This window comes from Sprattus sprattus (genome assembly GCF_963457725.1).
Source record: "Sprattus sprattus genome assembly, chromosome: 6".
In the NCBI taxonomy this organism is placed as follows: Eukaryota; Metazoa; Chordata; class Actinopteri; order Clupeiformes; family Clupeidae; genus Sprattus; species Sprattus sprattus.
The window spans coordinates 27,350,084-27,375,081 of record NC_137925.1 but is presented as its reverse complement, the minus strand read 5'-3'; the positions used below and the strand labels follow the sequence as shown (position 1 = coordinate 27,375,081).

The 24,998-nt window shown below is 45.7% G+C and overlaps 1 protein-coding gene across 1 annotated transcript; it reads right to left on the bottom strand.

Moving 5' to 3' along the window:
- On the bottom strand, positions 1-24,933 carry arap3 (ArfGAP with RhoGAP domain, ankyrin repeat and PH domain 3). The gene is made up of 34 exons (XM_080840096.1): positions 24,823-24,933; positions 18,069-19,123; positions 17,774-17,817; positions 17,540-17,622; positions 17,316-17,371; positions 16,911-17,144; positions 16,487-16,556; positions 16,206-16,326; positions 15,259-15,443; positions 14,927-15,033; positions 14,560-14,759; positions 14,098-14,183; positions 12,953-13,135; positions 11,898-12,042; positions 11,397-11,501; positions 10,696-10,852; positions 10,476-10,578; positions 9,801-9,999; positions 9,593-9,656; positions 9,090-9,253; positions 8,007-8,219; positions 7,430-7,535; positions 7,101-7,248; positions 6,671-6,739; positions 6,452-6,526; positions 6,173-6,290; positions 5,685-5,813; positions 5,403-5,539; positions 5,055-5,137; positions 4,910-4,945; positions 4,711-4,774; positions 4,209-4,358; positions 3,533-3,571; positions 1-2,455 (listed from the first exon to the last, which is right to left on the bottom strand). The coding sequence occupies exons 2-34, from the start codon at positions 19,040-19,042 to the stop codon at positions 1,988-1,990; spliced, it is 5,115 nt and encodes a 1,704-aa protein (XP_080696222.1). The 5' UTR covers positions 19,043-19,123; positions 24,823-24,933; the 3' UTR covers positions 1-1,987.
- Between the last annotated feature and the right edge of the window lie 65 nt (positions 24,934-24,998).

The window sequence follows — 24,998 nt, the reverse complement described above, 5'->3', positions numbered from 1 at the left end:
GATTCCATGCTAAACATGTCACACTCTCAAAGAGATCAATGTAGATGACTGCTGGTCCATGCTTAACGTGTCACTGTAGATGATTCCATGCTAAACATGTCACACTCTCAAAGAGATCAATGTAGATGACTGCTGGTCCATGCTTAACGTGTCACTGTAGATGAGTCCATGCTAAACGTGTCACACTCTCAGAGATGACATCACTGTAGATGATTTCCAGGATGGTAAGATGTTGTGTGAGGTTAAGGACACGTACTGTAACTGTACATTTCCTCTATGGGGACCAGGCACATGCACTCTGGTTCACTGGCCCATATTTTAGACACATCCTGCATTTAGACATTGAAAGCAGCATCACGTAACATATAACGTAAACTAACAAGTAACAGATGGATGATAAGATAATGTGGAGATGATAAGATAATGTGGATGTGGAACACATATTCTCAATTTCAATTCTGATCTGAGTAATGTACCAAAGGGACTGAGGAGAACTGTAACACATGGTATCAACAAGTGTGAAATGGCCTGACCTCGTTCACTTATTTCCTTCTGTAGATGATTTAACTCAGCAAATCAAATCAGAAACACACAGTGGCAAACCTTAGAAAAGTATTTATGTATTTTAAATGGTATGGCACAAGATGATGAAAATAAACATATCACTGCCAAAGAGTTGAATTCAGGAACAACAATATACAATATATACAGAAAACACACATTTTCTGCCAAAAGTATATCCAGGGAAAATTGCTGAACCACAAAACCAGTTAACAGAACATTTAGAAATTGGATTATTACGGCAACACGCCAGGACTGACAGGTTCAGTAGACATGCATTCAATGCTGACTTTACAGTTTTTTTTAGAAATACTAAAGGGACCGATGTTTAGCGAATGATGGCAGACGTCACAGGTTGACGAGTCATCATGAGAGAGGTCATTTGCACCAGTGTTTATGGCTGTCTTCTGTCTACTGATGTACAGTCGGTCAAAAACTAAAAGTGGTCTACAAGCATATTGAAGAAGCATATCTACACTGCCATCTACTGTTAAAAACGAGATATTGCAGACATTATAAAATGCTAATGATTCCCCAAAGCTCCACTTGAGTTCACAGTGATTTGAGAAAAGCTGCTTGATGGTTAAGCACGAAAGAAAAATTCTGCAAATAATTTAATAAATAAAATTACATATATTTAATCCTGACTAGATCTTAAAATGAAATGTTGTATTCTCTCTAATGCTTTTCCAGTACATACGTTATTTTAGTACAGTGGTTTGTAATCTATATTGTTAATTCTGTACGTGGATGACATGATGGAGAGCTAATGAAGAACAGACTGCATATTCAAGCATACACAAGCACCATATTAAGTCCATATATAAGCTTGTGCCTTTATGTAAATGCTGATGAAAGACAGCTACCGTATGCACATAGAACAGAATTTTAAATTGAAAATGTATTCATCTCACAGTCATACAAACAATCTACTGGAAAGTATAAAAAGTGGTTTAACTGCAAACCAAGCAAAATACAGCTTAGCAAAATGTGGACAATAAATACTCGTATTCTTCCTTTTCCAAGGAGCCCGTTCCATCCTTCAAAGAGCTCCAAATCATTGCTCGGTTTAAAAACACAGCAAATTAACTTCACAGGAATGAGGGCCACAATAGTCTTATTACTGCGGGGGACAACTTGTTCTTAGGCTTACTCATACAACATGAAGCCCAAGAAAGAACCTCAAATACAGATAAATACTGACACTCTACAACAAATGTTTTTGTGGATGTGCAGGCCTCAGGTCCATGTGCTCCTGTGACCAGTGCATTTGGTCCGTGGCATAAAAGCTCAAGTAATCAAAAACACCTTCCTCCACATAAGAGCAGCCATCACTGTATTTGGGATCTGATAGCTGGCCTGGATGCTCCCCAGTACACCTGGATATCTCTGTGCCTGTGCCGGTGCGTCAACACTGACGGTCAGCTCAGACGGGCTCGTCCTCGCCTGGCTGCGGGGGCTCCACCTCGGGCTTCTTGGTGAAGACGCTGGAGAGCTCCTGCAGCAGCAGCTCCTGGGACGGGCTGCAGGGCCTGCGCGACTGACGCCGGGGATGGGGGACCACAGACCTCCCGCGGGGTTCCCTGCCCAGCTCGGGCACTAGCGCCTCCAGGGAGGAGGAAACGAGGGGTAGTGCCATCTCCTCGACTCTGCTGAGCGAGCGCGCCAGGCCGGAGCCCTCGCCCAAGCCCAGGCCCAGTTCCAGGGAAGTGGTCTGCCTGGGGCTCAGGCTGAGTGGGCGCTCAGGCGCGTCCTGTGTGTTGGCATGGCTGCCCGACAGGAAGCTGGTCTCCAGGGACTTGAGCACCTGCAGGCCGAAGTCGCCCACTTCCTCGTACAGAGGCTCGGGGCTCTCAGGCCGCTCCTCGAAGGAGTCCTGCTGCACCTTCATTGGCTGGACAGAGAGAGGGGCTGATCAGGATTGGCTGGACAGAAAGAGGGGCGGATCAGGGCTTGAGTCCAATTCTGATGCTAAATTAAATCTGACTGGATCATGAGGGATTTGGTTACATAAAAGGCCATCATTATGATTTTGGGGAATCAGGTTTATTCTCTAGATAAGCTTCCCTTGTGATTACGTCATCTGAACTGAATATCTGGTCGATCAACTGCCATTACGTGGACAAAGACACTATTTGTTGTCGCTAAACTCAACACTGAAAGAATTCACCCTTCAACGACGTCAAAAACAACAAACTTCCTTTTCCGAGGGCTAAGCCATTGTTTTAGTATCACAGTGACAACCTCAAGATAATTGTTGAATACCTGGGACAAAGGGGGGAAAATGCATGCAAACAATTCAGTTGCAAAGCCAGCGGACTGGGGCTAAACCAGAAGCCTTGCAGTCTTCCCACAACACAGGGAGGGAGGCAGCTAAAGGCTCCCGGCCTCCCCTCAAGGCTAGGACCGCAAAACAATACACTGGAACAGTTCTTCCTCCCCATGCATCCTGTTGTCTTCACTTCAAACATTTCAAGGCAACATCCTGATAGAGTCGCTGGGGGGAAACGATTGCTTCCAAGAGGAACGGGGAGTTTCCAGTAAAGGAAAAAAAAAGGAAAGAAAAAAAAAATATCAGAGGATTTTTTTTCTTTCTAATAAAGAATGTTTGAGAAATTAAATGTTATGGTTCATGTTCATACCCAGCTTGCCCTTGAGTGGTGGAAGCAGATCACAGGGTGAGTGTGTGAAAAAAAAAAAAAAAAAGTTGAAAAGGAGTTACTTCTCAAAAAAGAGATACATGCACTGAAGCAAACCCCAGAACAACACTGAGAAGGGCCGCCCATGGTGAGGGTGCTGAAGAGTGAGGGTGTGGAGAGTGAGGCGATTTGCATGAGAAGTGAGTCATTCACAGACACGGGGAGAGAGGGAGGGAGGGAGGGAGGGAGGGAGGGTGTCTGACACGCATGCGAGGGAACCAAGCAGAGAGCATGCCACAGACACTCAGACAGCGTGTGCGTGGACTACTTACAAAGTACATGGACAGCGTCCTCCTATTGTGGAGCTTTTGCTGCAGAGACACAATAATACCAGGGTTGGTCATGAGACCTAGAAGCTTCAGGGGACACTGAGTGCCATACTGACATCACCACCAGGGTGTGCACAAGTAGCACACACTGTGGGGAGTTAGCTCCAGGCCGCTGTTTTGGCCTTTTTGTGACGGAAATGAGCTACGTTTACACTGGAGAGCTATGGGCTAAATCAGTGCACCCTGTAGAGGGGCCATTGTTCCGTGAGGGTAAAAGTGTCAGAGTGGGATACAACTCTTGTATGTTTTCTTTTCTGTACTCCTTTGCATTACTTTACTTGGAAGGTTGGCACAGGAAGTAACTTTAGGGCAGACTTGACACCTCCCATTGCTTAGTACAAAATATCACTAATCACAATGTTAAACTAAATACACCAATTTATTTAAGGACAGCATAATGCTGGTCTAAAAACCTGTATATAACATGACAGAAATACAGAAATTAAAATGTCTATATACTGAATGGGAGACTCAATTAAAGTTTTACGGTATCAACAGTCAAATTGAGTGTGCTTTTTACTGGCTCATTTTTCAACACATTCCAATTACAAGAGGTGCCAAGAATCAGCGCTGTGTTACCAGAGTCTTATTGGCGGAGAGCATGGTGGAGTTGTGTTACCAGAGTCTTATTGGCCGAGAGCATGGTGGAGTTGGTGTTGGTGTGGCTCTCCTTCCCTAGGATGGGCACCAGCGGCATGGTGCCGAACTTCTGCTTGGAGATGTCCGACGAGGAGTGTCTCCTCAGCACCGGGGGCCGCAGGTCGTCATCCTGAGGGGCCACAGACAGCCGAAAGGGCAAAGGAGGTAGAGAAGTCGTTTAGTAATCAAAAGGTTGCTAGTTCGATTCCCTGTTGAAGCGTCCTTGAGAAAGACACTGAACCCCTAATTGCTCCAGATTTGCAGTGTGCCATCAGTGTAAAAGGTAACAAATTTTGTCGCTTTGGATAAAAGCGTCTGCTAAATGACGAAATGTAAATGTAAATGAAATGCACAGACAGCCGAAAGGGCACAGAAACCGCCACCAAAGAAATAAACATTTTAGATGTCCGACAGACGTCACACTTATTTGAGTCTACTGCTGTGTTTGGTGTTTATTGGGAGGCGTGTTGATGCTGTGGCACCTGTGCTTTCAGTAGGTTGGTTATCCAGTCCCAAAGCTCTGCTTGGCATGAGCAGCTCAGGCACCTTTAAGAAAGATGACAGTGACTTTAACCCTTAGCGTAGCATGGTGGCTGATAATAAATAAATACATAAATAAATAAGGTTTTGAAAGTGCAATGAGGAAAGCAGAAACTGAACAGAAAGGACTAGTTTACATACAACTGCTGCTTGTCCAGCATGACTGTGAAACCCCACCTGGAAAAATCAATAATTAGCATTTTGACTTGGAATGGAATAACGATCACTTGAATTCATTTAGATGTTCTTGGGTTTATAGAACAGAGTAGTAGTCATGGTTACTCACTTGGTAGGTGCTTTCAGCTTCTTCCTGATTCCAATGTAGATCTTCAAAGTCTTCAACAGCCATTCCTTCTCTGGCTTATTGCTCTTGAATGACAAAGGAACATGTCTTACTACCCAGGGAGGCCAGATTAGATCCCCATTGGGGGACAGTATTTGACTGGACACGGGCCCCCATTGGGGGACAGTATTAGACGGGACACGGGCCCCCATTGGGGGACAGTATATGATGGGGACACGGGCCCCCATTGGGGGACAGTATTTGATGGGACACGTGCCCCCATTGGGGGACAGTATTTGATGGGACACAAGCCCCCATTAGGGGACAGTATTTGATGGGACACGGGCCTACCTTCTTGTCCTTCAGCAGGAGCAGTTTATGATCCCGTATCTGAAACATGCGCTCCTGAAACCTGTTCCCCTGCAGCAGTTTGGGGGACTCCTCTCTGCACCTCAACACTCCAGCCTTCACGATCTCACTCTTGTACGCTGCGGCCACACAACAACACAGGGACAAACACAACAACACAGGGAAAAACACATGGCAAGAGTGCAAATCAACTTCTGTGACTTTCTTGAATTTTTTGGGTCATTTAATTGTTATGGAAATGATACAGGGGTCACACAAACTCACCGGTGAAGATGTCAATAGCCTCTCCTTTAGGAACCTTCTTCACCACTAAGTAGGCTGAACTGGGATCCGCCATCTTACACCACTGGAGGGCCTGCTCTAGAACCTTCTCTTTAGGATGAAGAGGCCGTTCTGTGACAAATATACACCGTATTTACACCTCAACCACAATTAATACAACATGTTTGTTGAAATAAACACACATAGATGCCAACATACTGTACATACATACGAATGCACAAGAATTTAGTTGCATGTATAAGTCTTAATCTATTATTGTACATTTTGGTCCAGTTCGCTAAAACATAAAAATATTTTCAGTTGCACAAACTGTTATTGAACTTAATATAATCTGTGAAAAAGGTCACTTCCCAGGGACACAATCAAATGGAAAGTGAAATAGTTCATCGTACTGCTCCCAGTCTGGTTTCCAAACATTGCATTAAGAGGTTTCACTTCTGCTTTTAGAGTAAATGGCTGTACTCCCTCACCAAGTTCTCCATCCTCAATAGCCTCAAAGGTCATCCAGATGTCTCTCTCTCCGGCTGGCACATTCCTCATGTACAGAACCTGGTTGGTTAACTCCTCAGCACACATCGAGGGAGATACCTACAGGCAAAGCATGCAGCAAACAAACAAACAAACATCACCCACCCACATGTCCACTGTTTCTGTGGAACTCTCCTGCCACCATGTGGACAAAGAGCTTAATGACAGTTTTTAGAAACTGTTATGGGTCACTGAAGAGAATTCTCTAGGTCTACACCCACCTTGAGAGTGATGCAGCAGTCGGGTATCTTATGCTCCAGATACACTTCAATGATCAAGTCCCCTGCCTGGGAAAGCTGGGAGTATCACATGAAAGAGGGTTCAGATATAGTCTGCATCAACACTTACACTTGCCCAAGAAAAAGCAGTTATTCTCCTCCATGTTCCCGTGTTCTTCAAACAGTAACCGTAGAAACCATACAAGCGGTGAGAGTTGGTACCTGTGTATCACTCCAGGTGGTGATGAGGCTGATCTCCAGCTCAATCTGGGTCTGGTGCTCCTCGTCCACCTGAACACAAATGGCACCGTCAGGCTGAGGGCCTATCAACACTATCGTAACGGCGTTAATTATCGGACTGCGTGTGTTATCGGCAAACGTCCACGTTGTCATGATAATCCATTATTAAACTGAGCATATCGATTATTTATCCATAATTAAACTTTAATTTTGTTTAACAAAATGGTCGATGTTTGGCACCGTCTGATAACTGCCATGGCTACACTAGAGGCTGATCTCAGTACAGCCCTGTGCACGGTAATCACAGAGAGAGTGTCTCGAGAGATGTGGAGGGTCTGACCTCAGTACAGCCCTGTGCACGGTAATCACAGAGAGAGCGTCTCGAGAGATGTGGAGGGGCCGGTCTACTCACGTCAAAGACATAAAGGTAGTTGTCGATGAGGTCCTCGATGATCTTCACCTCGTACTCCCCTTTGCCGTCCGTCTGGAAGAGACTCGGGGCGAAGAGCAGCGAGAGGTTTTTGGTGCACATCTGGTTCAGGTCAGCACACTTCTGTACCCTGAATGACAAAAAAAAAAAAACACAAAACATCAACAACAACAAATGTTGTACATCGCATACAGTGAAGGGAACAGCTGTCAGATGCAAACACTAATCCACAGCTGTTCATAAGGAGGGACCATGCTCAACCCCAGGGTTGGGTCTGGGTGCACAGGGGGGAGTGTGAGGAGGGCACTGACCGGAAGAGGTGGCTGATGAGTGCAGAGAGTGTGGTCTTGTTGACCCGGGGCAGGCCTCGGATCAGCTCTTTGTATCGGTCCAGACGGTACGTCTTGTGTGGGATCTCTGAAATAGGGAGTCAAGAATGAGCTCGATTCAGAGTGTCAATGTTGAAGTAACCGAGTGGCCGAGTGCCGTGTAAGCATATTATTGTCCTACATGTGTGGTGAACGTGTAGGCATAGTATTGTTCTACTTGTGTGGTGAACGTGTAGGCATAGTAGCAGTTAGGGTAAGACATGTAGCTATATGTATCTGTTTAGTTTGTGTATTTATGTTTAGTATCTATATTGCATATTTATTGTTTATCTAGTAGGTCTACTATTATTTGTCTTTCATAGGTATATCTTATGTTTAGTAAATGTTATGTTATATCATGTGGAGTACTTGTTATGTTATGTCACTTGTTATGTTATGCTACTTGTTATGTTATGGTAGTGTGGTACGGTGTTCATCCTAAGAATTTCAGTGCCCAGACCGACTCCAGACCGCTGTTCTGTGCATCTGACAATAAAAGACTTGACTTGACTTGACTCACTTGCAGCGTCTTGCCAAAACAGATGCAGGTCTGCCATGAAGATTGGGTCGTCTATTTCGCGGAAGAACCTCTTCAGAACGTCCGTCACGTCCTCGATGAAGTTATCCCCGATGCGCAGCTTCACGTTGCGGGCGTCCTTACGGAACTCCTCCATCAGGAGTTTAATCCTGGACTTGGCGCCATTCTTCCTGTAGATGCCCTCATGCCCCAGGCCTGCAGAGGGACGAACATGAAGTCACTGTTAGCACGGGGCATCATCTCCAGGATCAGGCCAATCAGACTACAGCACGGGGCATCATCTTCAGGATCCGGCCAATCAGACTACAGCACGGGGCATCATCTTCAGGATCTGGCCAATCAGACTACAGCATTCACTGCTGATGAAGCAAGCACCTTTTTATTCCATGCCAAATTTAACTGCACATGTAACTGCAGTGGTACTGCATAGATTACAGTCCTGTAGTTTAAGATATTTATATAGACGGTCACCAGGGATGTGCACAGGAATTTTGAAGGGCAGTTGCTCTACCCTGAAAAAAAAGGGCAACATCATTTTTTGTCACAGCCGCTGCCACGCCCCTGTCATCTGATCGCAAATTTCGCCAAAATCATTTTAAACTCTCACTAACCGTTGCTGCCACGCCACCGTCATCTGATCGCAAATTTTGCCAAAATCATTTTAAACTCTCACTAACCGTTGCTGCCACGCCACCGTCCCCTGATCGCAAATATATATATATATTTCCTTCAAGGGGGCAACTTCAGTTGAGGAGGGCAAACGGGCAGTTGCCCGGGCAACCTTAGCCCACTCCTGTGCACGTCCCTGACGGTTACATTAGCTTATTAACCATCGAATTACACATGTGAACTATTCCAGGCTCAGCATCCTTTACTGCATACTGAACACGCTTCAGATTATGTAAGACCGCAACACAGAATGGTTCCCCATGGTCTGAAAGTGAGACATAAATTAAAAGAATATAAGGAGATGACGATGAAGATGATGATGATGATGAAGTGAGCTGGCATGAATCCTGCACTAGAGGGCCTTCCACGCCTTCGGCCTCCGGCTTCCGCCCTCACCGTACTGCGTGATGAAGGCAACGCAGCTGTCCACGATGATGGGGATGTCATGTCTACTGAGCTGCTGGTCCCTCAGCTGATTGCCCTTCCCTCCGGCCGCTTTCTGGATGTCGGCGTACCACAGGGGGAAGTCTGTGCGGCCCATGCCGTGCAGATGAAGTGTCCTGTGCGGGGGACGAGAAGATGACACGATCAATGATGGCAAGAAAATTGATCTTTGGAGAATTGATCCTTTCATTACTACGGTCCTGTCTGGGAACATCCTGAGCCCTCTGTGGTTTTCAAATGAATCAAATTTCAATGAATCTCTTTCGTGGAGACAATGAGACGAGAGGAGTGTGGCCATCATTGAAAAAGCAGTGTGCTCAGATGAATCAGTCTGTGAGGGATGTGTCCTTTTTTTTTTTTTTACATTTTCATTCATTAGTTCCAGAACTTTTTTATTAGATTTTAATAATTGAATGAAATCAGTGGCGGCATGAAATTCCTATGTATGTGCTTACCTTCCTTTTTCAACCAGCACCAGAATGTCCTTTTTCTCATGATTGTCAGTCTCAGAGGCAGTGCCTGGGCAAGAGGAACATCAGAGAGGAGCTATTGAACTGCTGCCTGTCAATCACATGTCAGTGTACGAGTGTAGAGTGTACAGTGCAGAGTGTGTGTGTGTGTGTGTGTGTGTATGTGTGTGTGTGTGTGTGTTCCACCACTCACTGAGCTCCTGAAGGCGTTTGAGGTTGATGATGTCCTCGGCGGCGCCGTCAGTACGGGGGCAGATGAAGAGGTTGGACTTCTGCAGGACGAAGAAGCCCTCTTTCCACTGCTGGGGGTCCAGCATGTTCTTGTACCTCAGGCGACCCACGCGCTCAAACTCACGCGACAGCAGGCAGTGGCAGCTCAGAGGAGTCGTGGCCTGGACAGAAACAGAGAGACAGAGACAGAGACACAGAGACAGAGACACAGAGACAGAGTCAGAGAGACAGAGACAGTGTCAGAGAGACAGAGACAGAGAGACAAAGACACAGAGACAGGGACAGAGACATAGAGACACAGGGACAGGGACAGGGACAGGGACAGACAGAGAGAAACAGACACAGAAACAGACACAGACACACAGACACATAGACACATAGACACATAGACACATAGACACATAGACACATAGACACATAGACACATAGACACATAGACACATAGACACAGACACATAGACACATAGACACATAGACACATAGACACATAGACACAGACAAAGATAAAGACCAAGAAAAAGACAGAGACAGAGACAAACACAAACACAAACAAAGAGACAGATCTCTTTAAAACCTCCTACAAGCAACAAACATGGAAGATGCTGAACATTGGATGAGTCCAGACAGACACTCCTACCTTCCCGATGGCCTTCACCCAACAGTGCAGAGCATCAGCCGTCTCCAGGCCAAACTGGAGGAGCTTGTCAGACGAAAGGTACAGCTCAAACGTGAAACGAAACCTAGAATAATAGAAGTGAAAGTGGTTGATGAGAGAATAAAACAAACTAAAATACCACAGTTTGTTTTATTCTGCCATCTGTCATACTATTTTTACAGTATCACTGATGTTAACTTACCGGTCAATAAATCCATTGTTGTTGTTACACGAGTCTGGTCTGCTGACTCCCAGGCAGATTATATCTTTGACGTCAATCTTCATGCTGGGCTCGTGACTCCGGTCCGACTCGTACAAGAGAATGGACTTCTCCACGGAGCACCAGAACTTCTGGAAATCTGAGGAAACAAAGGAGAGTCCGGGTGAGCGCGGGTCTGCATCTCGTTTGTTTTCTTGAGGTAAAACCCGTCTCCTGGATGAAGTATGGTAGGAATGGATGTGGTTTAGGTCCATTTCATTTTAATCATATTTCGTAATTAATTAGGAGAGCTTGAGTATATATGTATATGTTATCAAACGCTATATTGACTTTAGGTTTTTGACAACACAACTGAACAATGAAATTCATAATTAATTAATGTCCACAAAACACATTTGGGTCAAGATTAGTTATATACAAAAACGACACTGGAAACTCCCTTTCCATGCTTATGAAAATTTAAAACCAGTAACCAAAAAAGATCATGAGAACATAAGATGGGTAATAATGAAACTCTTTTGAAAACAAGCCAAGCACAAGATCCTCTCCTCCCATATTATGTAACGTGATACAATACATTAGTATCCATTTGTCCTTACAGCGCCCATATTTCAGAGGAATTTGGAGGGGGGCCTCGGTACTGAACTTGTGCCAAGGGAGTGTACTGGCATGTATTCGCCTACCTTCTCTGGTCCTGCGGGATAATGTGCCTTTGTTCGAGGAGCCTCCCTTGTAGAGGTACCCAGAGTACAAGACGGGCTGCATGATCTCATCGTACACACTGGAGTCTGTTAAAGCACATCACCATATCAAAACACAGCAGAGGACACACACGACTCAGACTTGTAACTTGAGAATAGTGGTATACGAATAAAAACACCATTCGCAACCCATTTTTTTAGATACTTTATGATAAGACTTGGCTAAGTATACTGAATAATGCCGAGAGCAACTGTACTCTCTGACCCTTCTGGAGTGAATGATGGCGGGTACGACTTGAAAGCCACTTTGCCTTGCTTTTAAGCAGAGCAGAGGCAGGCCTTACCGGAGTCACACACACACACACACACACACACACACACACACACACACACACACACACACACACACACACACACACAGGCGCACACACACACACACACACACACACACACACTTTGAAGCAAAGCAGAGGCAGGCCTTACCGGAGATGCCCTGTGAGTGCAGGTAGTGGAGGGACAGATGCTTGTCATGGCCGTTAGCATCCAGCAGACGCGCCGCCTCGGCCTCCGCAAATATCTGGGTGACGGTTTTCAGCAGGTTCTGCTCGGTCACGGCGGTGCAGAGAGCCTACGGCAAAACACACACACACACACACACACACACACACACACACACACACACACACACAGGCGCACACACACACACACTTAGAACATGCATCACTAATAGCACATTCAGCTGCAGGGTATTCCAAACCATCCTCTTCCTTAAAAGAGAGAAAGACTCTCCACTTCACTGTGATCCTTTCATCAGTTCTCTTAGGTCCTCACATATCTGACCCTGTCCATCTCCCTGTAAAAGCTGAAATGGCCTGACTGCTAGCCTGCAGACCTAAATGAATGCTTTTGGTCTAACTCTGCGATAGCACAATGAATGCCAACCCAGCCATGACTGCTGTCATTGTGTACTCAGATGGCCCGAGCTATTTTAAGCAACTCAGGCTGCTCAAGGAGATTTAACTTCTCTTCAGCGGCATGAGGGGAATACTTCAGTCTCCCTACATAGCCCCTCTTCCTACAGTCTGAACAGGAAGAACAGTCTCCCTACATAGCCCCTCTTCCTACAGTCAGAACAGTCTCCCTACATAGGCCCTCTTCCTACAGTCAGAACAGTCTCCCTACATAGCCCCTCTTCCTACAGTCAGAACAGTCTCCCTACATAGCCCCTCTTCCTACAGTCAGAACAGTCTCCCTACATAGCCCCTCTTCCTACAGTCAGAACAGTCTCCCTACATAGCCCCTCTTCCTACAGTCAGAACAGTCTCCCTACATAGCCCCTCTTCCTACAGTCAGAACAGTCTCCCTACATAGCCCCTCTTCCTACAGTCAGACCAGTCTCCCTACATAGCTCCTCTTCCTACAGTCAGAACAGGAAGAACAGTCTCCCTACATAGCCCTCTTACTACAGTCAGAACAGGAAGAACCGTCTCCGACAGTTTGTGGAAGCGACTTTTTGGTGTATTGGTTAAGTCTGGCACCTTGAGCAACTCCTCCTGGGTGCTGAAGCTGGGGTGCGGGTGGCGGAAGCGGCCCTCGCGGTACTTCTGGATGATAAACTCCCGCCGCTGCTCCGGCAAAGCGTCACAGTCCAACTCGTCAACAACAGTCAGCCGGGCCGCCCAGAACTCATTGGCCCGGTCATTCCCCAGCATGATGAAGAGCTGGGACACAGAGAATAGAGTTTGAACACCACCAGCAAGCACCCATGATTTAGCACTGCTTTCAATGCACCCATGATTTAGCACTGCTTTCAATGCACCCATGACTTAGCACTGCTTTCAATGCACCCGTGATTTAGAACTGCTTTTAATGCACCCATGATTTAGCACTGCTTTCAATGCACCCATGATATAGCAGGTCTTTCAATGCAAAGAGCAGAAACAGATGCTATCACAGGCAGCAGAAATAAAATAACTAAATCCTGTGCACAAGATCGCCAAGAGATAAATGACAGATCTCAGAGCGCTCACTATAGATGTGTTGAGCTGCTTTAACTGATCAATCATTATAGATATGTTGAGCTCCTGATCAATCATTATAGATGTGTTGAGCTGCTTTAACTGAACAATCATTATAGATGTGGTGAGCTGCTTTAACTGATCAATCATTATAGATATGTTGAGCTCCTGATCAATCATTATAGATGTGTTGAGCTGCTTTAACTGAACAATCATTATAGATGTGGTGAGCTGCTTTAACTGATCAATCATTATAGATATGTTGAGCTCCTGATCAATCATTATAGATGTGTTGAGCTGCTTTAACTGAACAATCATTATAGATGTGGTGAGCTGCTTTAACTGATCAATCATTATAGATATGTTGAGCTCCTGATCAATCATTATAGATGTGTTGAGCTGCTTTAACTGAACAATCATTATAGATGTGGTGAGCTGCTTTAACTGAAAATCATTATAGATGTGGTGAGCTCCTTTAACAATCATTATAGATGTGGTGAGCTCCTTTAACAATCATTATAGATGTGGTGAGCTCCTTTAACAATCATTATAGATGTGGTGAGCTCCTTTAACAATCATTATAGATGTGGTGAGCTCCTTTAACAATCATTATAGATGTGGTGAGCTCCTTTAACCATCATTATGGATGTGTTGAGCTCATTTACCTGAACGATCTCATTGCTCCAAACGCTGGTGTCGAGTTTCAAGCTCTGGACCTTTGACACCATTGTTCCCAGTCCTCTATGCTGGCCTGCGGTCAAACAGAACAAAAGCGTTGAGGATCATTGTGCTGCCTGGGCCGCCCCATACTGCCAACAGGCCTTGTTCAAACTGGATTACGTCTGCAGTGTGAAAACTGAGTATTGCAGTGCACAAACAAATGGTTGTAAGGGGGAAAATCCTGCCCCTCGAATCGAGTCGGAGTTCAAGGTAAGCAAGCATTATATCAGAAACATCACAGTCATTTACAAAGCACCCAATTCTGTTATTTAGGTTGTCAAGCACAGATATCGATCATGACTAACGATGGCTGATTGATTTATAGACCCATTGGCTGTGACTGATAGGACACCTGGGTCTTATCAGGTCACCCGGGTCTTATCAGGTCACCCATCAGGGAGACCCACCTGCACAGTTCTTGCAGATAACCACACAGAGATTGATGGAGGCCCAGTCAGGATTGATGGCTTTGCAATCGGCGCAGATCTTGTTGGACCTGTTGGACCAGATCTTCTCGGCTACCTCGTAATCGGAGAGGGTCTCGGCGATGGACTCCTGCATTGCCTCCATCCACTCCCGCTTCTCTCTGTCGGACTCGGCTGTGAAGCTGTGATGTTCAAACACCACGCACTCGTCAGACACACATCCTTTAAATACCCAACGATAAAGCTTCTCCTGCTCAGATGAAAGAAAACAAGATACTGCCCTCCCAGCACACATGAAAACAACAGGAGCAGAGAGTTCAATGGAGGGGGAATGTTCAAAGACCATCACCTGAATATTTTGTAGGGAGTGATGAGGTCAAAGCTTTTGCCCTTGCCATCTCTGATAGTGGCTCCCCTGGACTCGATCACTGAGATTCCAATGCCATTCTTGAAGCACTGCAGGACAACACAACACAGAGCATGGGACACGAAAGAGGGCTTTGAACTCATTTGTGTGTCTTTACACACACACACACACACACACACACACACACACACACACACACACACACACACACACACACACACACACACACACACACACACACACACACACACACACACACACACACACACACACACACACACACACACACACACCTGTGCCATGACTGTAATTACCTGCTCACTCTTGTAAATCCAGACTTGCTCGGTGTTAACGGCCACGTACACCTTGGACTTGGTCCCTTTAAACTCCAGTGAGCCGCTCTTCTGGCAGTGGCTGCCGGTGCCAAAGCGTGGGCGGCCAAACACCAGCTGCTCCTTCACGCGTTCCTGAAGGGTGCTGCACCACTTGCTCCTGTGCACTAAGAGAAGAGGAGTGAGTGAGTGAGTGAGTGAGTAAGTAAGTAAGTAAGTAAGACTTTATTTATATAGCACATTTCGTACAAGAGTTGCAGTTCAAAGTGCTTTACATAACATCGCTAAAAGCAAGCAGCAAAAGCAATACATGGAGTTAAAAAATTAATAAAAAATGTACAACATCGTATCAGAACCTGGTGTTCCGATAGGCTTCTTGGATTACTAAAATCATGATAAAAGGAATACAAGTAATAAAACCCTTCTGCCTGGTCTCTAGCTCAGTCTGAACCATAGTGCTGCTTCAGAGTGTGGGGTGGGGGGGGTGGGCTGGGGGCATTGTAAGGCCAGCGGACATTCACATTCTGATTGAGGACTACAGCACCAAAGCGCTTGTTCTCTTTGGGCCGCAGACCAACGCTTTCATCACCCTGTAGGCAGGAGTTTTGGCTTCTTGTTCCACTGTTTTTGTTTTCTCTGCTTTGTTGAGGCTACGGTTTGAGGCCTCACTTTGTCATTAATCATAAACCAAGTGTTTGCACATTGGGTAGTTGATATTTTATTTTCGTCAAATTAAAACGTTTTGAAAACTAAAAGTCAAAGTAAACACTTGAATTGATGTCTGACAATGAGTAAGAGGAGTGTAAAACAAATGTTTATAATGATTCTGAGCAGATGAAGAAAATCGTTCTGTTAACACCTTAAATGCAAATGTGAAGTGCTGAGAATTCACACCGGCTTAGCCAGGGGGCTGGTGAGCTACTGTTTACCTTCATTGTCTGCACGGAAGACAAATGTCCTGTGACTGGTCACCACCTCAAATTTGTTGTCTTTGGCTGTGCGAACCATTTGTATGGCTGCCAGAGGAATAACTCCTTTTGGGTAAGGGTCCTGGATGAGAGTTTGGGACAGAAGAAGAGAAATGAGGCCAGCTCTAAAAGCAGAACAGTTGTAGTCCTCTAGCCAGACAGAGACTGAGAATATAACCAGACATCCAAGCAGACATGAACGTGTCGTCTGAGGGATATTAGCTTATATTCAGTTTATATACCTTTTCACTGCCAAAGTACATTAGGTTTGTGCCATCAAATTTCACATAACGCTTCTGGAACACATAGTTTCTGCAATATAAAAAATAAACACATGGATAAATGAAATGCTTTTACAATCACAACATAACAACACACATTTCAATAAGAAAACAAAGCATATGGTATACCCATTACAGTGTTTTAATTCAAGAACAATTACAGCATTCAAACTCGGATTGAAATAGACCTAACATATGCTACTTAAATCAGAGGCCAAAGCCAGAAGAGCAGAAGTGTGGAAAGGGAAGTGACAAAATGGCTGACAAAAGGAAGGAAGGAAGGAAGACACACCGCTCGGAGAAGACAGACATGAGGCACAGACACTTCCTCAGAGGGACAGACGGGCAGAGACAGTAGGTGAGCAGCAGCCCCAGCGGACCATACCCTTGGGGGGACAGCTTATCCAGCCAGCCGTAGATGATGGGCACCGCCCGCTCAGACAGCGAGGTGTAGCTGGCATAGGGAGAGATGGTCTGGTCCTCCTCGAGCTCGCTGAGGTGCATGCTGTGCGGCGGCAGAGAGAAGGAGCGTGAGGCCGGCTCCCCGACGGTGCAATAGCCGGGGGTGTCGTGGTGGAGGGAGTTGGACAGGCGCCGCAGCCACGAATGGGCCAGGATCCTGGATGGAGAGAAGGACGGGGGGCCGTCAACAAACTCTCCTGACATTGACAGGGACGTCACACACACACACACACACACACACTATATCCCACATCTGGGAACTAAAAGTGGCAGATTTCTTGTCATCTCTGGTGCTTTAAAAAAAAAAAATCCATTAATACACACTTACCCCCATTCGTCTCCTTTCTTGGGTCCAAGGCTTTCATTGCTTCTGGTCCTCTCCCCCTGTCCAAATCCATAAAGTATGAACATAGAGTACTGCTCACGTTTCACTGGCAGTAGACTTTCCACTGGGCAATGGCCTTTATTAATATTTTAATAATGCTGAAGTCTAATAAAAAGTATGTTAAATAAAAAAATGATGCTGAAGTCTTCAGTGACACACATGGTTACCTCTTCATGTGGATATTGCCGTCTGCTTTGGAAAACTGTTTCACAGTATGGGCTGATCATGTCATCGTCTTCATCAGTAGGTGCTACCAGAGATCGAATAATTTGGTTACGGTCAAACTTAAGAATATATTTTTACATATAGTTAAGTGTAGCACAAAAGCACTTGCTTAAATAGGTTCAATTTTGAGGGACTTCAAGTTCTGGGGAGGTATCAGTGATGTCATAAAAACGTACCCATCAGTTGATTAGGCTGTTCAAGTGAACTGCTGTTGAAAGTGCTTAAAAAAGGGGAAAAAATCAGTTAGAATGAATCTTTGTGATGGGAGAACTCTATTTGGAACCAGTCTAAACATACTGGTAAATAAACACTGTATGGAACCTGTCTAAACAGACTGGTAAACAAACACTCAAATACCTTGGATAATAGGTGAAAGTCAAACAATATTAAATCTACAACATGCTTTTGTGAAACCAGACAGCTCAGATGATTACTAAATTTAGACTTAAATGAAAGGACTTGAAGACCTACCCGTCGTTCTCAGAAGGTACGTTGCGCTCCTGACGCGGGGGTGGTTTGGGAACCGACAGGGCCCAGCGGGATACTGGGGAGCCGGGTAAAGTGCCACAGTAGATCTCATTGGAGACCATCTCCACACCTGAGACCGTCTCCACACCTGAGTTCCTGGAGCTGTGTGGGGAGGTGGGAGTCCCAGAGAAGGAGGACCCTTCAAAGCTGTGGAGAGAGTCAGGGGAGGAGGACAAGGATGGGGTGGTCGGGTGGCGCTCGGCTTCAGCCATCTCAGGCAAGGAGGACCCCCGGAGGGTGAATGGGGGGAACACTCGACGGAGCCTCGGCGGCACAGGAGGCAGGAAGCCACTGGGCTCCGGGGTCGAGGCGGCGATGCTAGGATGCCTTTCGTAGGGGCTTGGCTTGGGATCAAAGGGAGCATTCACAGAGTCCACTGTGGATTCCCCTTCCAGCACTACGAAGCAGAGGGATTCCTGAGACGGTTTCCTCGTCACCTGAGGTTCCTGAAGCGACGATGAAGAGGTGGCCTTTTTGTGTCTGTTGAAAACCGTCCGAGGCTTTGGCACTGGTTTGACAACAGGATTGCTAAGTCCTGCGGCAGTGCTGTGCGTCACAAGTGAGGACAGGTTCGGGACCGAACTGTTGCGGAACGCTTCAAAGGAGGAGGTGGTGTCTGCTTGATGGGACGGCGTTCCGGCCTCCGTGACATGAATTGTGGTCTCTGACTGACAGCGGTCCAGGGGAGGCCCCCTTCTATGAGACTGGCAGGCCCGCTCAATGTGGCCGACCAACCTTAGGATCCGTTTCCTGTGACCAGTAGCGGTTACGCCCAGAGCGACCAGAGCTTCGTTGTCTAGGTGACAGAAGTCCGAGGCGAAGAGAAAGCCAGCCTGTCGGAAGCTGTCCAGGTACTTCTCCAGATGGATGGAAGCCAACAAATTTTCTACATCTGAGCTTGTATCTATTGCTGCCATACTGTTGTTCCCTGGCTAAGGAATTAGCCTGTAGGCAGAAGCGACATTGGCCAAGCGGACAATAAGGCACCATTTCTTCATCTGCAAGAAAAAAACACACACAAAAGGGCACAGATTAAAGTCATATATGCCACTGGGCATAATGAAAAGGGGTTCTACTTATTCAGCGCTTTGAAGCTGAATGTTCATTGCCCATGTCATGTGTGTGAGAGTCATGCATGTATAAATACCCCCACACAACAACTAGAGAGAGGAAGGAGTTAATAGTCTTTTACAAGAGAAAGCTTTTTTTGGAAACTTGAAAATGGCATCACTGTGACATTTCCAGAGAGGGTCGTGACCCTTCTTCCAGCCTCTTAAAATCACTGGTGTGGAACAAAGGCTGATGTCACTGACGAGACAAAGGCCCATCTTTGTTTCACTTTAGTTGGTCTTTATGACGAGAAAAAGCACCATAACAAAAAATCGAAACCAATCAAAAGTGTATGCCACAGAAGGCGGCAGAAGTATTCTAATGAAATCAACTGATGAGAAGATAGCGTCAATGCAAAGCTACTCCCTGGAGACATCTATGCCTCCTAATTAACCACTAATAGCTTTGCCACATTCCCACAGTCAGCCAGTACATGATCTCAACATGTCAATATCCCCAGGACCTGCAGTCACTGACAGGTCAGCAGCATTCAAAAGAATTTCACAGCAGAGGCCCCAGGGCCGGGCCACATACTCAGACCTCTGGGTGTAGGCACAGCAGAGAGAGGCCTCTCCCCTTCTGCACACACTTCCTCAGATTTCCCCTGTCCAGTGTGTATCCTAGAGGGTGCCTGTGCCTGTGCCTGAACAGAAAGCTCAAGGCTGGCCAGGGGAGGGCAGAGGCCCAGGGAGCCACATTCCAACCTGTCAGGGAGGGGTCGGTAACGGTGGTGAATTATTTCCTAATCAAAGGGTTAAGACCTTGAGAGACCCACCCCCCCCCCTCCTTTGCTCTGGGCACGTCATGCTTAACAGACAAAAAACGTCACCATGTGTCTACAGTGAAGATCCCAGTGAGTCAGTCTTGTCTGGACGAAGCCTTTGTGTGTCCACCTCCCCAGACACCCTCTACAGAAGCAAACTCTCCCTCTTAAGCCACACTTGTTACCGAGAGGATAGTCTACCGTCTGTGCTTGTGGAATGTCACTGGCCACCAGGTTAACTTCATTTCTCTGCTCTGCTGCTGAAGCTACTGCTGTTGCAAATAGAGACTTTCATCTCCTTCTGATCGTCTGGACATAGCATGAACAACAATAATATAAATATAAACAACTAGGCACTCTCCGATCTTGGCCAAACATAAATGCCAAACATCCCAGGCCTGCACACACACACGCACACGCACAGACACAGACAGAGACACAGACACAGACACACACACACAAGCGAACAGCACTGAGTAGGATAGCAGACATTGGGAGGCTGATGAAAAGGGGGCCTTGAGTCACATCCTACTCTTCCTCTCTCTGCTCTCTGGAAGCTAACCTTTGGCTCCTGCACACTGATACACCGGATCCTGCGGCTCGGAGCTCGGAGCGGAGGCAGGAAGCCCATGGATGGGCTTGATAAAGCCTGACCTGAGGAGCGCCGAAGGACTCTCAGAGAGAGAGAGCAGCGGCCGTATTTGTCTGTGAGTGCGAGGGGGGGGGGGGGGGGGGGGGGTTTAGGGGGGGTTAGTGCACGCACATCTTTCTGCCTGTCATCATGGTGCAGTCACTCAATGGTAAATGGGGTGGGGAGGTCACAAGCCATTCTGTATGATTTGAATGGGTACAGGCTATACTTAGCGTCGGGGAGGATAAAAGATAACAGGAAAAGCTGTAAACATGATGACCACTTCAGAATGTAGTTTTCTAAGAGAAGCTATAAGCATGAGGTCCACTTCAGAATGTAGTTTTCTAGGAGAAGCTGTAATCATGAGGTCCACTTCAGAATGTAGTTTTCTTAGAGAAGCTGTTAACATGAGGTCCACTTCAGAATGTAGTTTTTTAAGAGAAGCTGTTAGCATGAGATCCACTTCAGAATGTAGTTTTCTAGGAGAAGCTGTAAGCATGAGGTCCACTTCAGAGTGTAGTTTTCTTAGAGAAGCTGTTAACATGAGGTCCACTTCAGAATGTAGTTTTCTTAGAGAAGCTGTTAACATGAGGTCCACTTCAGAATGTAGTTTTTTAAGAGAAGCTGTTAGCATGAGATCCACTTCAGAATGTAGTTTTCTAGGAGAAGCTGTAAGCATGAGGTCCACTTCAGAGTGTAGTTTTCTTAGAGAAGCTGTTAACATGAGGTCCACTTAGGAGGGTTGTTTTCTCAAACTCAACTCAAAGGCGTTCAGCATGAGGAGTCTTTCACAGCTTTTATATCCAGATGCTTTTATATCCAGATGTTTATCCACTGTTGTTTACGAATCACTAAGTAATAACGTTCAAAGCCAGAAGATTTTCAATTACACCCTGGACTGCTGTAGTAATTAGACCATTAAAATGTGACCACAAATACTTTGATGAAATTTAGCAAGCCACATTAAGTTACTTGAACCGTAAGCCTAGTGCAGGGTGACCTCACCAAGTGGCTCATATATGCAACTTTAACTTTAACCTTTATTTGTCTAAATGTAAAGTACGTATACACTACAACAGCCATTCATCAGATTAGCCTCTTATGCTACATACTGGTATGCTGCTGCATTGGCAGCACTGATCAGCAGCCTCTTAGTGTAGGCGGCAGCGAGGCTGCAGACACAACTTCTGCTCTCATTCTCAGGACACAGACGCGACATCATGAGGTGTCCCCTCTACTCAGACATGGCGTAAACATGCAGACACCAGTCTGGGAATCCACATCAGTGTGTGTGTGTGTGTGTGTGTGTGTGTGTGTGTGTGTGTGTGTGTGTGTGTGTGTGTCACTTCCAGTGAATCTGACTGCCAACCAAATTGCTGCAACCAGTGAGCTCAAAGGGAGAGGCTGATGTGGGGGGTCGGGGGGTCGTCTCGAGATAAGCGCGCACTCTCAGACGGGCCGTCTACATTATGTAGGCCAGAGGAGATGACAACACAGATTTCCATGGCAGTTCTGCTCTTTCGGGCGCTACGCACTTTCACCGGAAAACATGCAGCGCTCGCGGCGCCTCGCCCTCTCATCAAATCAGAGGGGAGTTAACTGAGAACGCGTTCACAAACAGACACATTAGCTCTAGGAAATTTTCACCTCATCATGACTGTGAAAAGAAACCAGTGTTCTCTCTCCCCTACTCCCTTGCGACCCACCCACAACTATCAGGATGGCTGATCTGGAGTTTGTGAGAACCTAAAACACAGGATACAGCTGTCTCTCATACTGTGGTGGAGAAACGCTGCATCCCCCCACCCACCCCATGCACCACCACCACCACCCCACCCCCCGCCCCCTCAGAGGAAAAGAGATAATGTCAACCAATCGGAGATGGAGCAGAGATAAGGACATAACCTCAGACAGCACAAACTCTTAAAGTTAGCAAGTTGGGTATACGGTCTGTAAATTCAAAGATGTGTATAACGGATATGTGGTTCAAACATTCACTCTTATGGTAACCTTTACAAACATTATTAACTGCATTTTTAGTTGTGGTACATATTGCAAACACATTGATGTTCACTGCTAGAGCCAACAGATCATGAGATGATGAGATGACTAGTTTCAACAAAGAAGTTGCCTCTCACAGTTTCCTTGAGTCTGTCTGCTTCCTTCCCTTTTCTGTCGTTTTACGTGCATCCTTTCCTCTGGGTGCATCATCAACCCAGTGGGTCTTTTTTGAGTATTAGGTCACCTTCTTCACAAACTGCAGGTACAATGTTGTTTTGGACAACTGAACTGATACTGACTAGGTTATCAGCGTAGAGTGAACATTTACTTACAGTGCGTTAAAGGCCTTACAGTCAGTAAAGCTGAGGTGAAATATGTGTTCATTACCAACTTCGATACACTCTCAAATAACTGAGAGGAATGTGCAGATCACTGGCAGTCCACAAACAGAAAGCCAAGAACAACAAACCTCTAAACTGGTCATATCCTTTGTTTTTATATGCTCTCTAGTGAACACTGAGAAAACAGACAGTGCCACTGATTAACTCATCAATTAGGCACAAAAATAGATCATTTACAAACTATCGTGATGCGGCATGTCCGCCTTCAATTCACCAACTTTTCTGTCCTTACGTAACCAGAGGAAAAAACATCTTTAAATCATCTTCCACAAATCCTGTCCTGGTCAAACATCCCAGGTCCTCCCATCTGAACAATAAGTGGAAGCTGGAGAGTCAAACTCAACTGGAGAAACGGGGGGGGGGGGGGGGGGGGGGGAATCAAGGAGGCATTTGGGATGCAGGGGGCTGGGGGTGTTTATAAATAACAGTGAAGCACTATTGTGTGACACAATATGTCATTGTTCAGGGCTGGCCGCGGCTGAGCTGCCCAGTTGACAGAACACACTTGTGCCTTAATATGCTCAGTCACATTTTGAGCACTCAGATGTACATGCCGGACTGAAAGCACTCTGTTTGAGCCAAGCCTACACTTTCTGTCGTCTGAACAAGACCGTGTACAGGCACGGGAGCCCGAGGCTGCTTGTATTCTGGTCCCATAGAATCCTTAAAAAAGCTCTGTTTCCACTCCACTAGAATACTGGCCGCCATCATTGCCTAGCTGATGCTTTGGTCTGTGCGATCGAGACTCATCTGAGAGGAACTCGTAGCAACAAAAAGGATCACTTATTTCCAGTAAGACTAATGTTATGACTCACGAGTCACTTCTACATCTATCCACATCATTTGAACGAATAGTTATCATAAATACGTTTGAGCATTGGGATGTGGATATCTGCCTGACAACATTTAAATAATATGAATGCACTGCAACAGACTTACAATACATGAGAACTAATTTATATCTCCAGACCCATCAGCTTGGGGGTGGATCTTAAAGGATCCTGCTGCCTTTGAAAATATGGAAGTATGGGTCACACCATGCAGTCAGGACACCATCATACATCTCAGTCCTCTAGTTACATTAACATGAGATTTGGGGTCTGATAAACCAATTCACAGAGGAAATGGTAATGAAACCATGGTACACTGCAAAGAAGTGTAACTAGAAAGGAACAGTGCCCGCAGAATGCTCAACATCGAAAAGCATTTTAATTGACAAATTCCACTGTGACGCCTCTAAATTAATTATGCCTGCAGCTCTGCTGAACAAATAACTTTAAAACTGCCTTTCTATGTTCATGTTTTAATTGATTTTCTGCTGTATACCACCCAAGAACTGTTGGATTCTGTGGTTACCACATTTATGCACAAGGTGAAAATATTTGATCCACTACCCGATATTTAACATTAGCCTCATTATCTCCGGTTAAGCACTTTTCTACTACACACTGCTATAATTACCACAGTCGTTCCTGTATCGTTATGATTTCAGAAAAACCTATTTTCGAGCGTGAAATAATAATGCTGTAATATTTACACACTCAACAGCAGTTGAAAAAGCCAAGTAACAGAGTTAATCATAAGTGGCAACATTAGTTATAGGCTTCTAGCTGTATTAAGCGCACTCACCAGGCAGATATTTCAGCAATAATTTTGAACAAAACGGTTCCAGTAACAACAGCGTGCAGTCTTACAGTCTTTGTAGGAAGGTATCAAATGTGTTATGCTGTGGAGAGCACACTTCAATTACTATGAATGAAACTACTGTAACTACACTCTGTGCTACATTACCTTAATTTGTTGCGCGTTGCATTTTACACATCCTAAAGGTGGAAAACATTGTATCTGTCCTGCTGAATGTAGGGTGAAGACAGGGCGTCCAGTGTCAATCCGAAGCTAAAGGAAGCTTTTTGGGAGTATGGGTTGTGCCAATGCTTATTGAAACTCCGACAAGTCCGGAGTGACTC

What these genes read in the sequence shown, in the direction of transcription:
- arap3 (XM_080840096.1), bottom strand. Translation starts at nt 19,042, where the DNA reads ATGGCAGCAATAGATACAAGCTCAGATGTAGAAAATTTGTTGGCTTCC. An exon ending in CAAACGCCTTCAGGAGCTCA is followed by an intron (nt 9,657 to 9,800) that starts GTGAGTGGTGGA and finishes CCTCTTGCCCAG; the next exon opens with GCACTGCCTCTGAGACTGAC. An exon ending in CTCATCAGCCACCTCTTCCG is followed by an intron (nt 7,249 to 7,429) that starts GTCAGTGCCCTC and finishes TTTGTCATTCAG; the next exon opens with GGTACAGAAGTGTGCTGACC.